The 18,655-nt window shown below is 43.9% G+C and overlaps 1 protein-coding gene across 9 annotated transcripts in view; it reads right to left on the bottom strand.

Moving 5' to 3' along the window:
* The window catches only part of AGAP1 (ArfGAP with GTPase domain, ankyrin repeat and PH domain 1), a 286,404-nt gene that overhangs the window by 108,457 nt on the left and 159,292 nt on the right, over positions 1–18,655 (bottom strand). For all 9 annotated transcript variants that reach the window (XM_048954190.1, XM_048954191.1, XM_048954192.1 and 6 more), the window contains 2 exons: positions 13,076–13,180; positions 459–627 (listed from right to left, as the gene is read on the bottom strand). In XM_048954190.1, the coding sequence (XP_048810147.1) occupies positions 459–627; positions 13,076–13,180 (274 nt within the window). The remainder of the gene's footprint in view (positions 1–458; positions 628–13,075; positions 13,181–18,655) is intronic.

The following is an 18,655-nucleotide window of genomic DNA, read 5'->3' on the forward strand; positions in this document are numbered from 1 at the left end:
CACAAAGAGCTATAAACTCCTTCCATAAAGAAAATAAAATGGCCTTCTATAGAAGAATCTCACTGATGGAAAGTCCAAAAATTATGCATCCTTCTAATGGTGGAAGCAAGCGGTGCGGGTGCCACCAAGAAGCCACAGCAGACCTTTCAAGTGACATCTCCTGCTTTTCCACAGTATTAGACTTAATGTGTCAGTAGTAAGGTCACATCAGTTCTAGCCTTGGTGAAATTACGTCAGCTTTTGGCAAGTATAATGTACCAAATACAGAAGATGGATGTTAAAGGTTATTTTAAATCACTTGTGGAGGCCAGATCACTAGCCAGAGAAGGCTTAAAAAGCTGCACAGTAGCCGTCACTGAGATTTTTAATTAATTAATCTCATTCCCATCCCAGTGACAGATGACAACTGCCTACACACAATTGGAAAAACAGCTCTTCCCTTGTTTGGCCGGTATTACCTGAATTCGGTGAGATGTGTAAACTGCTCATGTCCTTGGAAAGGCCATTTGTTTTGGGACTGGAGATGGGGGCACAAGCTGACGTAGCTCGAGGCGGCCTCTTTCCAGGAACTTTCACAGTGGTTCTCAGCAAGTCAATTTCTTTCCCGTGAACGTTCTGCATGTAGTCCTGGTAAGAGGGAAAGAAACAACACAAAGAAACAGAATCAAACAGGTAGTTCTGTAAGCATTAGATCAACTAGAACACTGCTTAGTGAGAATGCAGTCCTGTATCTGCTATCATCCACTACACTGTTTTCTCTTTCCTTCCATCTTCTAGGTAATACAGTCCACGTTAGTAACACAAAATTCAGGCTGGATATTAGGAAGAATTTCTTCTCAAGAGAGCAGTGATGCAGTGGCACAGCTGCCCAGGGAGGTGGTGGGGTCACCAACCCTGGAGGTGTTCCAGAACAGTGGGGATGTGGCACTGAGGGGTGGGCAGTGGGCATGGTGGAGTGGGTTGGGATTGGACAAGATTAATTTTATTGCTCTTTTCCAACCTTAATGATTCTGTGATTCAAAGCCTTGAGCTGCTACACCCTCCAACAACTAGCAGGGTGAGTGGCAAGTCACAGCGTGGCTGCTTTTGAGCCACACATGCAACTTTGCCAGGCCCAAAGCCAATGACAAGATTAGACTGACTGCCTCTCACGAACACGTTTGCTTGTGTATCCTCTCTATTTCACCAATGTTTCACGCAGTTATTTCTTTCTCCATAAAATATGGCAGAAGTTCATTGACAAACATTGACAAAGTTATTAAAGGGCACTGGCTGACTGGTAAGGTTTCTGAAATTACAACACTGTCTCCTTAGATTATGAGCCTTCCTCCGTACATGGAAAAAAAAAAAAAATCACAGCAGGAAGAAAATTATGTAAATCAGGTCTGATTAGAGAAAACACAGTAAAAGTTGGAAGCCAGAAGTGGAAAAGGCTTTTCCTAATTCTTGTTTGAAAGGCACACAAAGAGGGAATAAGCAAATCCAATAACTCGTGTCAAGGAAATGGCCAACTGGCTGCAGCTGCTATTTTCCAAGAAACCTGGGAGAAAGTGAGCCGTGCTGATCTTTATACTGGAAGAATATGCTCAGGATTCTGCATTCCAGCTTCAGCTGCACACTCTAAATTGCCTGTGGGCTTCTTCAGATGAACACAGAGAAGCAAATGAGCCTGTATTTTTTATTTATTTATTTTTTTTTAACAGAGGACAAATGACAGTTCATTAAGGTAAGACAGCCACTGAATCTGCAATCCTGTGGTACACCAGAAGAGATGCTGCCAGTAGAGATGGTGAATTTTAAAGCCAGAACACAAAATTTTCACCTCCCAGTACATGCTATTGTGGCTACTGACATTTCAGAAGACAAATAAGTGAAGCTGGAACAAACACAAGGACAACCACAGAAAGAAAGAGACTGCATGCTTTGAGAGGAAATGCAGGACAGGTCATAGAAGACACCAAAATGAAGGACAAACACTACATAAAAAATATTGTACAAAATACAGTGTGGGTGGATGCGCCCCAAGAAGAAAATGGCAATGTGAACCAATGACTGGGAAAAGAAATTGGCATAAACTCTTGAGTTAAACTGGAAACCAAGGGAATGTTCCTCTTGAACAGTGTTCTGTAGCAAAAAGCCTCGTTTCTTTGCAGGTAGAAGTTGATTGCTTTCTGGAGAACCAGGTGATGCTCTGTGCCTGCACAAGCAAAGACTTGCAGACAGTGATATTTCTTTCGGTTCCTTAAGTGTCCAGGGCAAAATTTAGTCAGACTACACAGTATTATACAGAAGATCACAGATATTAATTAGAACAGTTCCAATTCTGCAGCTTACAGGCCTCTGTGTATGACCACAGCGCCAATTCTACCAGTAAATACCAGCACGGACTAAAAGCAACTCCAGATCTAAATCACTACTGGCACAACGCAGGGAGCAATCAGCTCCCTCATAAAAATCCCTCCACCTCTGACAGTTTTTACAATACAAATTATAAACTCTGTTCAAAACAAATCAAAACCTACTGCTCAAGTGCTGCTCATTTCTTCACACCTAACATCAATCCGTGGTACAAAATAGAAATGAGCTTTTTTTTTTTTTCCCCCTCCTTTTTTTTTTCCCCAGCTGTTTGGGAATTAAGAATGAAAAAGGGAAGTCTGAGCAGTTCACTGGGTGAGGAAAGCAGAGCTCTGCTTCTACAAGAATCAAAAGCAACGCATTAAAATAACCCCCTTAGGTAGTTGCTAGATAGAAATGAACAAAGCAGATTCATCTACAAATTACCAAGTTGATGAACTTTCTAGTGCGGTGTCAGTTCTTTACAAATTAAAATGCAATGACCAGAATGTAACTGAGCATTTATGGTTTATGCACTCTAAAATGAGGCTGGATCAAGATCAGATAGTGACCAAACCTCAGTGTGCACTTCCTCAAATAGACACTTCTTGTTTAACATGCAACAACCACGCTGTATTTGATACAGATTTCATAATGAAGACTTTTGCCCAAGTTCTTCAGATGAATTTCCCTGCTACAGCCGGTGAGATGTGACAGGGTGTGATTAAAGCACTTTCAATTGAGAGTAAAACAGGCTTAGGTGAGCTATGAACAATTTAGGAGAGTCAGTCAGTGCTGGCAAGCAGGAAACAAACGCACTGCAGCCACATCACGATTATATGGAAGTGCCCAAACAGAGCAGATGCCACGCAGGTATTAATGTCAGCTTAAATATTTATAGGGATATATCAAATGTAAACAATAAAGACTCCCTCATTGTGTGCAAGATGCACAGCGATAATCTCTGCGTTCCCTGAGGAGGAGCAGAGGAAAGCACCAAGTCTGCAGCCAGCTCACCATCCACCCTTGCACGTGCTCCTTCAGATCTGCACTCGGGGAATAGAAGTGAAAACTACAGAATAATGTGGCAGCCTCAGAAGTGCAATGTATGGTTTGATCAGATTAGAACAGATGAGGGTCTTGCTGTCATCTGGAATATGCCGTGTTAAAGAGAAGACAGCAAGCCTGATTTTGATATGCAAATGTTACAGATATAACTCCCCTAGATGTTAGTTGTGGAAAATGCTGATCCAAGAAAAAAGGGGAAAAAACCCTTTAACAAGGCATGAGGGTAATTCAAAGCCAAGTACTTTTAAACAGCACTTAACAAGTCCCTAGAGCCTACTCAACAGCGGGCCACCCCAGAAGTGCCATCTTCTGCCCCTCAACAGCTTGAAAAAGTAGTAATTGCAAAGCCATTTGCATTTTTCTTCTCAAGTTGTCCACGTTCATCATTCAGCAAGGCAGAAAAAAAGCAAGCAGCACCATGGAGGGAACCCTCCCCAGACATGGCAGCAGCACGGCGAGCCGCGTCCCCACGCCCTGCTCCCGCACCTTCGCCTGCGCTTGTTTTTTACATTTCGCTCCTAATTATGTTGCATCTATTGCCATACACTTAATTAGCTGCATTAATGTGATTTCTTTTCACATAGTCAAGCAATTAAGAGCTATGATTGAGTTTCATTCAATTAGCCTCAACAAACATGCTAATTGATGTCCCAGATGCAAATGAGGTGCAATGAGAGAAACCTGCTAGCAATTGAGAGCTGCGGCGGGGAGACCCAGGCTGCTGACAGAACCCGGCTCAACATGGCGGGCTGCTCAGTGCAGAAGGAGCGGGGTGCCTCGGTGTCCCCATGGGGGCGAGGGTGGCACCGCATGGCATCATGTTGTCACTGACCCTCACCATGATGGCTGGCAGCAGGGAAGCACTCAGCATCTTCCTACGGCTTGGCATCGCGAACCACAGTTTCTTTATCCTAGGCCTGTAGGAGGCTGCCATCTCATCTCCGAGCCTGTGAAACACTGCACAGGTGATGGCCTGCAGTTATCAGCGACTGGCAGCTTCATCTTAGTCAGCTGTGGGGCGATGCTGCTGCTCCACTAAGGCCAGAACGCATCAATCAATCAATAACCCCTAAAAATACACTCGCTATATTGATTCTCATTGCTTTTCATCCCGAGGTTACTGTTAGCGGTTTGCTCAAATACTGGCTTGCTGAGGTGTTAATTTGACTACTCAAGGCCATTGACCATTATCTTTAGGACTAAATAAACTGTTAAAGTATCACTGAAAGTCATAAAAGCTGCATTGACTGAAGATAACACAAAATATTATCTGACGGCACTACAAAATGAATTGCCTTGAGTAAAAAAGAATGATATGCCACGACACAGAAGAATGTAAAGTACTTTAGTTCTGGTCTTAATACAGCTTTCCATTTACAACAGCAGAAATTGATTTAACCAACTCAGTGAATAGAAGCCTTTCAGACATCCATAGGGAGCAAACAGGTATTACATTTTCTGAACAGACATACCAAAAATAAACACTGCTAGTGTGGAGCTGTCCTGTTTTCATTGCCAGCAGCTGTTAAACTAGGTGCCAGGCATTGCAATGGCTTCTGATTGCCCAAGACAACTCTCCACCACAATGCAGGCTAAACCTTGGCTACGTGATGAGCCCATTTAGCTGCCCTCCTTCCCCCAGTTAAGAAAGGGGAAAAGCTGTTTGAGCAGCAGCACCCACCAAAAAGCCAAACATCTGCCCTTCCACAGCTATGTTCAATGCATGTGTGGCCCCTTTCTCAGGGGAGGAAGTTTGCACGGACCAGATGAAGGGAAAAGCAGATGGAACACGGGGAAGCTGGGACTCAAACTCACCCCTATCCAAGTCTACCACGCTGCCCTCAGTACTTTACAAAAGGACATCAGAGAGTGCAACAGCACAGTTCCTCTCCAGAATGAGCCTCAAGTCACTTTAAATACAGGGCTCACATAAGGTTTGTAGCACTCAATATCAAAGTATGAGAATTTTCAGATGGCTCTAATACAAGAGACGGACCACACAATCACAAGGTTGAGAAGGGACCTCTGGAGATCATTTAGTCTTGTATTTAAACCCCAAAGCACTTCATTGCACTGAGAGCAAGAGTACTGAATTTCTGACTATAGTACTTACCAATTAGTACGCTGAGGATTAAACACCCCCATGTTTTTCTATGGAGCTACATAAAGTGGGAGTAGAAGTCCCCCAGTTCTTTAGAGTAGGTATTATCTTCTGGATGTGCAGAACTACAAAACACCTACAGGGTACCACAAAACAAGCACCTGAACAGTAAGAGCTGAACCGCTGTACTCAGGCAGGATTCTCCTGCACCAAAACACCCACGTGGTCAGGTTTTGAGCAGGTAAATTGTGTTCCACTCTGGTGAAGGCTGTGACTGACCCTTTCTGACCACACTTTTGTCATGGGATTGCAGTGAAAACACTAATGCAGTGCTGCAAACTCTTCTTCTTGGCCAAGGAACCTCGCCAAGAAGACTGAAGGATCAGTTGCAGAAACTAGGACCTCTTCTGGCTGGGCTCAGTAAATGGAGCTATCTTGCAGGGAAATCCCTTCCACAGGAGTTGCATTTCTGCATCCTGGCACTACGTGAATATGACTCAAAGTTCACCCCTCATCTCAGGCTTGTCCTGTGTCACATCATTAACTTCACAGAATCACAGAATCACAGAATTGTAGGGGTTGGAAGGGACCTCCAGAGATCATTGAGTCCAACCCCCCTGCCAAAGTTGTTCTAAAAGAATCTCCTTCCCAGGGAGCCTTCACATACCTGTCCCACTGCCACACTTTTCCAGTGCACGATGTACCAAACGAGACTCTCTCCCAAACAGTATTTAATGGTACCAAACTAAGAATATGAGATTTTTTCTCCTTTTGAGTTATGAAAATAACAAGCCTGTTTTTGCAATGCTAGGAACGAGTCCAACTGGACAGAAAGCTAGACATTCCTTCTCTGATCTGCCAATGCTTTACCTCAACATGAGAAAAACAGCTTCATTTTCTGCCGGTTCCCATCCTTAAGTTGTAGAACGCAGCCCCCAGGCTCAGTGTGCTGTGGTTGAGGTAGTGCTTCCTGATCAGAGGTAGAACAAAACTAGAGACCCTTTTGGGAAATCCTCCTAAAATCTGAGGACAGCATGCATTTTGCACGCAGCTTCTGTTTTGTGAGCTGAGGGCAAGCAGCGACCCACACAACCCACTGTTCACCGCCAGCAACAAACTGCCTGGGAAAACAAAACCCGAGCCCTTCCTGCAGCCCACAGCCAACCCCAAAGCGCAGGCAGACCGGCGGAGGGCTGAAGCCCTCACTTGTGTGTGTGTACAGGGCAGTCAGACATTTTTATTGCAAAATGCTGTCTGGAAAAGATGCAAAACAAAATTGCTACACTGCAAAAAGAAGGAAAAGGGGGGGGGGGGGGGGGGAAGGGTGGGGAACAAAAGGCCCCCTTCCCTTTGCTTATTGAGTTCAAAGGCATAACATGCAGCACCCTGCAGCAAATGGGAAGCTACACTAATTTTAAAGCCATAAAACGCTATAAAGTGCCCTGCGGGGCAGGACTACACTGAAGCTAGTTGCACCTAAATAAGACATGGTTCATTTACTTCGCAGCTTAGCCTAATGTAATCATCAGTGGATTTCTAGCCTAGAGTTGTAACAGGCAAATAGCCGATACTGCGGAGGCGACACTCCCAGCCATTGAGGGGCCTCAGCTAGATTGCTGTTGATTAGAAAATTTTTCAGTTTTGACAAGCACTTAATGAACATAAATCGCTCCTTGATTGGTTTCCATTTGGGGCCACAGGCACACCTAAGAAGAAACAAAAGTCTCCAACTCCTCTCTCCACCTTTCCCCGCACGGACCGCAGCAACAAACCTATCTGATCCGGTTATGAGCCCCATGGAATATATTCATCAGATTTTCCTGCTAATGTAGCCTTCCTCCCCTCGTGCACATAAACACGGGCATAATATCATTCTGCTTCACAATATATAGTTAAGCTTAAGAAAAACAACAAAAAATGCCGTTTTCTGAGAAGAGCACAGAAATGAGAATGCATTCTGGGAAACATTGATCACTATAGCACTTGTCCTGACAAACAGAAGGTCATCTTGAATCTCTTTTCTTCAAACTGGGAGTCAAGAACATTACATTTCAGTAATAAAAAGCATTGACTGTATGCATACTACAATATCAATCAGTCCAATCAGCCATCTAGGGGCAGCAGCAACACTTTGAACACAGAAGCAGCTCCAAAACAATCTATTTATTTTTTAATGGAGTGCTCATTTCTATGAAACGTTAACAAAACTCTGCACTTCACTCCTCATTCAGACTTTGTAACAAGTACTGGCGTAAAAGACAAATCGGAGTTTTACCATCGTGAGTAATTTATGAAGCATTTATATCCACAGCAGTTAGTTCTGCTGGACAGGAAGCTCTCATTTAATAAAACCTTGTGATTAATTAATAGCTTGGCTTTTGCCATTCGTTTGCAGCTCATTCAGACACCAAAGTTTTTCCCTGTTTGTCTTTTTTCTCCTTTTTTGGAGGTGGGAGGGAAGCACAAGAGCAAAATAAATACATGCTTGCTGCTCTACTGCAAGTCTGCACAGCTCTGCAAGCAGCAGCACTGTTTGCTACGATATGCCATGCTGATGATGCGACAAATCTTGCCCTCTGAATCAAACGGACTTAAGGACAAGTGCTTCACACTCTCCTTGCATTTACCGACCTGTGAACATCTGCAATGAATCACAGATGTGACCGTAAGCCGCTCTGAACAACCAGTTTTCCTCTCTTTTAGCACAGAAAGGGATTGCATATTTTAGGATTACTTCACACTGCTGACCATCCCTAACTAGTTTTATTCCCACTGAAGACTGTGGTGCAACGGCACTTCCAAGCAAGACAGTTTCTAGTCCGAGGACACAAAGCCAGGGGGTCAGAATAATTTGCCTTGACAGCTATCCCCAGTTATACATCTCACTTAAGGACCACAAACACATTCTAGCTTGTATTTTTCCCATCTGTATTTATAAACCTTCTCTCAAACTTGAAAGAAAAGAGTTTGCCAGGAAGCTACAAGGTAGAGGACCAACCTCTAAGTGTCACACGTATGCCCTGATTTGCAACCAAGCTCCTGACCCTCAATTTGTTCAGGAAAATTGTAAGGACTAAACACGGTGAGAAACTACAAGACACCTATGCACAGGGCATTTTAACCCACCTTCTATTTCTCAGCAAGGTTACTCTTCCTTAAGGAAGTGTCCAAACAAGAAAGCTCTACTGAAAGGCCAGACCCCACCACACAGCTCCAAAGCTTTTTGCAAGCCCGGAGCTGGGCCTGGGTTACATCAACTTCTAAGAAGACGTGTCCTTATTGCATACTGTTGGAGCCCTTGTGCAAAGTACAGTCTATTTGCCAGGCTGAAATTTCTTTTGTTTGGTTGAAGTACATTCACTTTATCTGACTGCAAAAAGCCACTAATGTGACCTGTGAGGCGGCGTACCTGGGCTGCCCACCCAGTCAGTGCTGCTGTGAAGAGTTTTAAAATTGTGGCTACTGTCAGACTAATTGAGCAGAATGACATGTGTGAATTCACATCCTTCTCACAGAGATCAAGGACAGATTTTCCCCCTCAATCACTGCTACCAATTTACACCCCCTGGCAGTTCCCCCCCAAAGAAAAAAAGGGGTAGCGATGATGATGAGGATGCAGCAGCAGAAAATGGACGTCCACAGCTAAAGCTTTTGTCATCTACTGACCTGTGGCATGGTGGCACGTGTCCAGGAGACAGACAGTGGTGAAACACCATCTATTCATCAGGATGAGGCTTAGATAAAGAAGCTGAGCGCAGCACTGCCCAGCAGGTATCCTGGCGAATACATTTCAGGAGCCCTTACACATGGCATTCTGCCATTAAAAGCCAAGAGATGCCTAGACAAACTCCCATGGGTCCCTTTGGGTAGGCTGACGCTGAATCTGTCAGCCAGAATTTTAGTCATCCACTCAATGGCTATACTCCAGAAGTGTATGATGAATAGGTAGCTATGGTGAACTTTGAAGCCTGCGGGTCAAAGTTCTCTCTCATTATCCCCACCATTTTCTATTGGCACAGCTCCTCAGCATCCCAAGGGAAGGGAAGGTTTAAGGCTCTTGAAAAAAACCGACATGACCAAGTCAGGAAACAGTAGGGTGCTTATGTACATATATTTTCTTTCCCCATTCTTCTCTTCCCCCGCTTTCTTAAGAAGAAGGAACACGAATTTAGCTATTGTGTAAAACGTCAACCTGGCAGCACTCGTACTTATTTAGCAGGCACAACACAGCACTCATTTCTACACGCTGTGCTGCCAAGCAGGCCTGACCCTTCCACAGATACCTCCTCTGTAAGTAGGATACCAGTTTGATTTCCACACCCCATCCCAAATCCTTTCATTCTGAAGCCAATCCTCGAGTTAAGAGGACAACAGCACTGATTTTTGCAACACAGACTGTTTGCTGTATTAAAAGCCACTGTCTTCGTGCGTGACGTGCTGTGGAACACACCCAAAAGAAAACTGACACGCTAGTGGCCAAGTCTCAAGCAGTATCTAAGTACAGTACCCACTAACAGCTATTAAATATTGTAAAAGCTTCTTCCATCGTTGGGGTTCAGTAAAATTCTGCATTCTGACTCAAGCTACGATTTGGGAAGACTAAATTATGTTTTAAATTTATTCCTTCCTACCACCACTAGAGGCCAGATCCACCACTCACTTCACAGATTTACAGCTGCCAGATGTTGAACAACCAACATTAGCTGCAGACCTGAAATAACACCTATCTATCGCCCAGGATGAGATTAGCACCATGACTCTTCACGAGTTCAGATGGATGGCTAACAAAAGTTAGGATGGCTAATTCTTCATTTCATCCTATCTGATGAGAGGTTGGTAGGAATAAGGTCCTATTTGTCAAAAAGCAAACAGCAATGCAACCACAGCATTAGAAATTCATCAGCTTATTGAGTTCAGTGTGAACAAATGTAACAAGTAGAGAGAGTTCAGCAAAACCTAGCAAAGTCCAGCCAAAAACACCTTATCAGAGCTTTGTTTGAGGAAAGCCAAACGCTGGGTAATCTCCAAGCAAAAATCCTGACTTTCCTGCTCCCTTACCCACAAAGCTTTGTACAAGTTGTACTGGGAGTCCGACTGACTTGCAGCATCTGGTCCTACCTCTTCGTTCCACTGCAGTTTGCACAGGACAGGGAAAAAACTACTCATGCTTCCAGCCCCAGCAGAGGAGGCTGACAGAGAAGCAATAAGGTGATACTAAGACAAAATTGCCAGGTCAGCCCTGCACTGTTTTTCAGGTGGAGGCTTCTAACTCATAAGGACAAGTCAAAGCAAGCAGCAACAGTATCAGGAACTGCAAGGTGCAAAAGGGAAACATGGTAACTGATGGATGTACAAATTGCCCAATGCATAAAGAATGCTCTGCAGGGTATATTAACGACAGCTATCCGACACAAAGTAGTTCACTGGCAGTAATGAAAGGCAACTCAAGTAGCACAGTGACTCTCGGAAGGCTAAAATCAATGGAATTAAAACATTAAGACGCATCATTTATAATACAAATCACATCACAGGAAGACTGTAACGTGAATGAGCAGAAGCCCAGATATTCCTAGAGTGTGAGTTCAGCACAGGTGTCTGCAGAAGACTCAGAACAAGCACTATGCTGTCCGCAGCAGCATCCTGTCAGCTAGGAGCTGTACGATCCCCCACTACTACCCACCAAAATACAGCCCAGGGAAAAACAGTGTGTTACAAACCCCTCTGATCTAAGAAAGCAACTGGAAATACAGAGACGTGTACCTTTTTCTTGGGAGTGGGGGGGGCACAGTGGGGGATAGAGGGAAACAATTACAGGCTAGTAATTACTTCTTCTTTAAATGGATTCTCTCTAATCTCCAATGGATTTACCTCTAATCTCAAAGTAATTACCTCTAATCTCAATGGATTCTCACTCAGGGGAAGACTAAGCAGCTCCAGCGAAGCCTAGAGAGAAGTACTCTATTGTCTGCGAGAAGCAATGAAAAACTAACATATGTTCCCAGGAAGCTCAGGAACAATAGAGCACTTACAGAGCACAGAGGGGATGTGGGCACAGACAAGGCAGCCTGCCTGCTCCCTGCTCTGCCCCGGAGTGGCCATCACAGCCTCAAGGGAGCGCATCTGGAGGATCCATGTGGGCTGCCTCAAAGGCACGCGGTGTCCGTGCTGCCAGCAATACCCATAGGCAACTCAGGTATTTCAGGGTTGCTTCTCAGCAGCATTCCCCCAGATTAAACGGGGTAAGGATGGCCACAACGGCCAGACAGTCCTGTCCAGGTTTGTGAAAGGGAGAAAAGAGAAACTCAGCAATAACTTGCCCTGGACTGCACAAGTTGAGGGGCAACGTTTCAGAAGGGAAGTAGCAATTGCTTGAATTGCTAGTTGTATCACTTACTAATTTTTAGGAAATAACATGAGAAACTGTAATTATGGCAAGAAGTGAGACTGAATTCTTGCGGTAAGCCAGAGAAAATCCTAATATTCATCCCTCAGGAAACAGCAAGTTGGTGCAAGCACAGCATCAGCACAGCCACGCTCCTGAGACATCATCTACCTGAAGCAGCTTTCTGACAGATCCACACATGCAAACTCAAGAACATACCCACAGAAATAGATCCATTCAAAACCTTGAATTTACCTCCTTACTGAAAATAAAATAAAATAAAATAAAATAAAATAAAATAAAATAAAATAAAATAAAATTGCCTAGGAACTCAAAATGACAGCAATTGATGTCAAATGGCCCTAAAATGTTACACCTGGTCACCCTCTGATTTCCACAGGGGATACAGTGATGAAATATAAAACCCAGGACAATCCCAAAGATCTTGGTGAAGGCCATACTATGCTGTTATTATGCTTCCTAAGTTCTACTCTTGCCTGCAATACAGAGCAAGTGGAAGAGCTGGGAAATCCCCAGCTCAAAATCCTGGTTGTCCGTTCTGTCTTCTGAATTGCTGTGGAATGGAAGGAGCTCTGACAAATCACATCCCTTCTCCTGCTGACATGGCTGGGACTCACGGGCTGGGCTAGTCTTGAGCCAGACACCTGTGCTTCTTCCTTTCCCCCAGACCAAACCCACAGATGGTGTTCTACACACAGACAGGATCCTTGGGCAGAGACAACAACAGAGACCTTAATGTGGAAATGCTCTATGGCACATTTTAATAACTTTGTCATCTTCAAAAGGCTGTTCAGAATTACTTTCTGAATAAAACCACAACCATTGCACACTGACAAATACCAGAAAACGTACTTAGTCTTAACTACGTCTAGAACATTCTTCCTTATAAAATGCTTCCATAGTTTTCTTAATTGACAGCAAGTCCATAAGGACATCAGCACAAAATAAAGGCTTAAACAGGGCACTTGGAGGAACTGTGCACACAGAGTTTCACCGCAGAATTTGATTTCCAGTTACCCAGTTCTGAGGGGATGGGAATGGAATAAAGTGAGAGAAAGAACTCTCTCCACCAAACTGGACTCAACAAAAACATACCCAAATGAACTTGCTAACACTGCTTCACCCGAGCTGGACAGTTGTTGAAGGTACAGAGAGCACGGAGTACTTACATGTAAACTAGGATGATAGGTCAGCACGCCGTTGTCGCACAACGTCACGTATTTCTTCTTCCACTCTTTATTCAATGACTTGCCACTTCGCTTTAGCAGCATACCCTGTTGCAGGAAAAAAATTTTAAAAAAAAAACATTAACCATTATTTCATACACAGAAAAGAGCTAAATCCTTGTGCGTTCCTCAGGAAGGCAGATTTTAACATGACAAGATGCCTCACTGTTCCATAGATGATATTCAACCCACACATTGGTGATGAATTTCAACCATCAGTATTTGAGAGTAAAAGTCATCATTGTGTTTAAACAGACAAGTGTGTGTACCAAACTTTGCCAGCTTAAAAGCAGAGATTCACTTAGAAAAGCAAAATGTAGCTTCTTACAGCACAAAGTGATGGTAAACCAAACAATCTGCGTTTCCAAAACCACGTGAGAAGGCAGCTCTCTGATGAACTCATGCAGTAAGCTGCTGTGGGAAGCCTAGTGTGGGCACCAGGACATCTCAGCACGCACGGTACTGCCACAAGAAGCACTCTGACAGATCAGGTTTGCATAAAAGCGTTCGCTTGCATCTGTTTCATAAATGCACGTCCCGAGGCCAAGTGGACAAGGGGCACTTCTGTGCCTTTGCACGATGAGAGCTCTCCCCGAGCACGTTTTTCCCTCCCTCAATGCCAGCTGTTGCAAATTTCAGCTGAAGTCCCTTGCCACAGCCCATAGGAACTAATAACTCTCCTTCTGCAACCACGGAGATGATCCCTAAGGGAAATCAAAGCTCACAACCGCCTTTTCCTGGACACAGGCTTGGAACAGAACTTCAGTGAGCAGCCCTTCTCAACTCAAAGCATCTACAGATAGGACTGTAAATAAAAGCTTGTGTCAGAGGACTGAATTACAAACCCCGAACTTTCTGGCCATCTGGGGGTCAGGTTCCTTTTTGTGTGCCGTTCTTTGCTACATCTAGGTGGCTCAACCTCAAACTTTTACAAAAACAGAGCGGGGCTTCTGAAACTGTTTCTCACAAAAGCTTCTGCAAGTGTGAGTTACACATTCCAATTACTGCCTTCTCGTGCTTGGAGACGTTGTTTTCTTCCATTAAAAATGAAAGCTTATTTCTGCCTTTGACTCCTATGTTTGTCTATAGTAGGTGATCTGTCACTTCACCTTTCCCATCTTTTAAACCTCACCTATAGCACAGTCGCTCACATGTAGGGGCACCCAATTTTAGTTATAGCCATGCTATATGGATCAAAAATTACTCTCCCAAAGCTGCTTCCCTGTGCCGGTTCTGGCGCGTTTGTTCTTCAGACCTTTTAATGGGGAAAAAGCCATAAGAATCACGACTGTCTTTCCTTTTTCCTTGCCTTTTCTTTTTTTGTTGTTGTTTTTTGAAGTCCTGAAGAAAGTAGAAATGTATTTCACACCTTTTTACCGCTCAGTGCTATAAAGAAAACATATCACTACTTATGTAATTTGGAGTTCATGCCAATTACAAACTCCACACACTGCAGAAGAAACCACCTAAATGAATGGCTGCCATCCCCACTGTTTGCAGGAGGATGTTTTTTTGACAAATACATTTTTTTTTCTGCTGTGTACAGGATGCAAATAATAGGATATTCACATAGAAAATTCATAATGATTTTTACTACACGGTGATTTTGTTAGGGGAGACGGTTTTAAGTTGAGGAAGGGAAGATTGAGGTTGGATGTCAGGGGGAAGTTCTTTACTATGAGAGTGGTGAAGTGCTGGAACAGCTGCCCAGAGAGGCTGTGGATGCCCTGTCCATCCCTGGGGGTGTTTGAGGGCAGGTTGGATGGGGCCCTGGGCAGCCTGGGCTGCTGTTACATCTGGAGGTTGGTGGCCCTGCATGCAGCAGGGGGTTGGAGATTCATGATCTTTGAGGTCCCTTCCAACCCTGTCCGATCTGTGATTCTGTACCTAGGTGTGAACTACGAAATTCTGGTTTGGGAACTAAATAAGGAACTAGTTATCAGAATGGGGTTTCCATCTCACTTCTGAAGTGCAGTTTGGTGCTCTCATGTAAAAACTGACTCACTGTTAAATATGCACCATCTACTATTTGTATCAACCTAACCAATTAGACTTCCTGATCTGTTTCTTAAGGATGCATAAAATAATATAATTTTTGTATTATCTGAGAACCAAAATATATCCTCCAATATCTGTGAAGAAAAGCACTGTGAATACATGGAGCTAACAAAGTGTTATGAAGCAGAGGAGCACATCAGCCACACTTCTTCCTTTATCCCCCCAAGGCCAGAACTGCCACTTTGTCTGCGATAATTACATAGAATGGTCTGGAGAAATGCTCTTAGTATCGGAGTTTAGATCTGCTGTAAATGCACTTACACTAAACTTAAAAAAGAAAAAAGAAAAAAAAGAAAAATGGCCTAAGTACAACAAGAAATGCTACTGATAGAAAAGAAGCACAAAAACAAAACAACAACAAAAAAACACCTTCTGTCACATTATGTCCACTTTTAAGCTGCATCAGATTCTCTGCCTGGAAGCAGAGTTGGCTATTAGGAACAATTTCTTCCCAGAAAGAGCAGTGCTGCAGTGGCACTGCTGCCCAAGGAGTGCTGGGGCTCCCTGCAGGTGTTCCAGAACTGTGGAAATGTGGCACTGGGGGACATGGGGGTGGGTTGGGGTTGGACTTGGAGATCTTAGAGATCTTTTCCAATCTGAGTGATTCTACAAGTCTATGAAGCAAGAGGGACCTTGGTTCCCACTGACTCTTGGTGCCTTTGGCCAGCCCCAGCACACAGCAAAAATCCCATTTTGCCTTACAGCTAGGCAGAAAGGGATTAAGGGAATCAACTCCACGTTCAAAGTTCTACGCTGCTTCTCATATTATTATCAATCAGATAACATTATTTCTCCTAATCCGTACAAAGCCTTTGCTTACTTTCCTCCATCTGTGCTTCTAGCACTACATTCAGCCCTCGAGATACAACACTACAAATGTAACACCTCTGATTTGCTCGGAAACTGAGAAGAATTTAACACTTCAAATCAAATCTTACCACCTTCTCTCCAAAACTGCAATTCTGACTCTAACAGAGCAACGCAGCTCCTAAGAGCCAGTGCTAACTGTATTTCTAACGAGTGACAAGATACACGCTCCAGTAGAGAGCACCAACTTCACTCCTTGACTTTTCCCAGCGAATGGCACCGCTCTACAAAGAAAACAGAGAACTGCCTGTGTGTATGGCAATCTCTTTATTAGTAATGTGTATGCCACGTCTAGTCCCAGGAGGTCATTGCAAGCCAAAAGCAATGTTAAGTGTACAAGCTTTAAATAACTTACAAAGTTAATGTAATGAATGTAAGTGTTATCTGAAATCCATCACTCAGTGGCTTGCTGTAGCCTCAAGCTGTGATAAAACACCACTCATAAATTTATATTAAAACTCTGTTCAATAGCAATTATTTACCAACAAAGATTTATTGATTGCATTTGCTGTTAGAGACTGGGGCTCTAACTGAGTCAATCAGCTCACGTTGTTGAGCTTCAGGGCACCAGAAGTTGCAGGCTGCCGTCAGGCTCTGCAGCCAGATCATTACTGGGACTACAAGCAGCTAATGAAGGGCCCCCAGCGTGGGATCACTTGCTCTGGTGGCACCAGACCACTGGCCAAGGGCCCACTGCTCGTAGCACACACATCACCTGGATGTGGGGTGAGCAGCTCAGTGCCCCAGACGCCTCCTGCAAGCTGCAAACCTTGCTTACAAAGGAAGGCGAATGGGGAAATGATGTGCTATTTGTTTCATGGGAATATCTTTCTAAGCAGCAAATTATCAGCATTTAAAAATGACCTCTGAAGGTTGTATAACACTGCATCAAAGATGCTGGCAAGGGAGCCTGCAGAACCAACACTGGTTGGCAAAAAACCTCTTTTGAGTTCCCTGCTGTGCTCCATTGCGTTTCCCTAACTTTCTCGTGTATTTTGGATTTCCCAGGGGCCACAAGAAATGAAAAACGTTTCACAAACATTTGTGTTGTGTTTAACTGACTGCAGGTTTCTTCTGCATTGGCTCCAGCCACAGCACGTGACTTTGTGTAGTGATTTTAAGGAGGGCCTGGTACATCTGACTTTTCCTGGTGTGCCAAGTCGTAACATCAGGACCCTCTAGAAGTCCATAGGCACAGCCAAGATTGTACCTGCTGAAAAAGAGCAATACTTACACTTCTATTTTCTTGTAGGAACTTACAGCACTGCCACAGCTGAGGTACAAGCATCACACAGCCTATTTTTTCCTCCTTAATTTTAAGCCAACCCCATACTGTTACCCTGATGCTGTTTTGACAGAATGAAATATGCAATCTTGCTCTTAATCATTAACAGCATAAACTCTTCATTTTCCACTCAGTGCTATGAATTTTCTACATGAATTTTCTATCATTTGCATTGCATTCACAGAAGAAAAACAACATCCTTATCATAAAAAAACAACATCCTCACCCAAATAATTGGGTTAGCAACCATTCACAGTCAGGATCACAAGCAATGGCTACGTACAAATTCTGGTTAATACAGCACTCCCTTCTTTTACATTGCTTAACATCATAAACAAATGCTGGCAAACCATCCAGGTTTGCATTACTAACCAACACTGTTAGCCAGCTGGAAGAAATGGGACCAATGTAGCTTGTCATAAAACGTGAGATTATTTCTTACCTGATGATTTTTGCTTCTAGAATATTTAACAGCTTCAGAGTCTTAGAGCTCAAACTTCACCATACAGTTGGCACCAGCTCAAACACTTGCACACTACAGATGCAAGATCACAGCAGCTGCTACTCTCTCCAACAACATGGGCATGCAACCAAACCTCTGGGATATAAATGCCTTTGGAATCCTTAGGTAGGAAAGCAACTGTTCTTTTTTCCTCTCCTGATTTCCCAGATTTAAGTCTTCTCTTCAAAGGCATTTCAGGGAAAGGTGGTTGGTCTTATGAATGACTAGCTATGAAACTGCTTAGACTTTTTAAAATTGGAAACCTGTAGTAAATGTATCTGAACAGTAACAGGGCAATGGGGCTCAGTGGAGCCACAGCTCTGACTTGGACCAAAAGGCACTACTTTTGCTGTAATCTGAAGAACCTGCAGCACAGAAGTTTCCAAGCTCCTGGTACACTGGCTACTACAACAAAAATTAGAAACTTTCACTAAGAAAATCATCCAAATGCAGACAAGCGAGTGTTACAGTTCATTGCAGCTCCAGCAGTGAGGAGTGGTACTGCCAGCAAAGAATGAATTCCTCAGCACTAAAGACACAACAAATCAGAAGAAAAAGCACAATCCTTATCATCGTGTTTGTACTTCCAATGCTTGGTCCAGCAATGTAACCCAAAGGAGCCCCCGGTACAAGAAAGACAGGGAGCTGCTGGAGAGGGTCCAGAAGAGAGCCACAAAGATGATCAGGGGACTGGAGCAGCTCCCCTGGGAGGACAGGCTGAGGGAGCTGGGCTTGTTCAGCCTGGAGAAAAGAAGGCTGCGGGGTGACCTCATTGCAGCCTGCAGTACCTAAAGGGAGCCTACAAACAGGA

This window comes from Lagopus muta, chromosome 8, assembly GCF_023343835.1.
Source record: "Lagopus muta isolate bLagMut1 chromosome 8, bLagMut1 primary, whole genome shotgun sequence".
In the NCBI taxonomy this organism is placed as follows: domain Eukaryota; kingdom Metazoa; phylum Chordata; class Aves; order Galliformes; family Phasianidae; genus Lagopus; species Lagopus muta.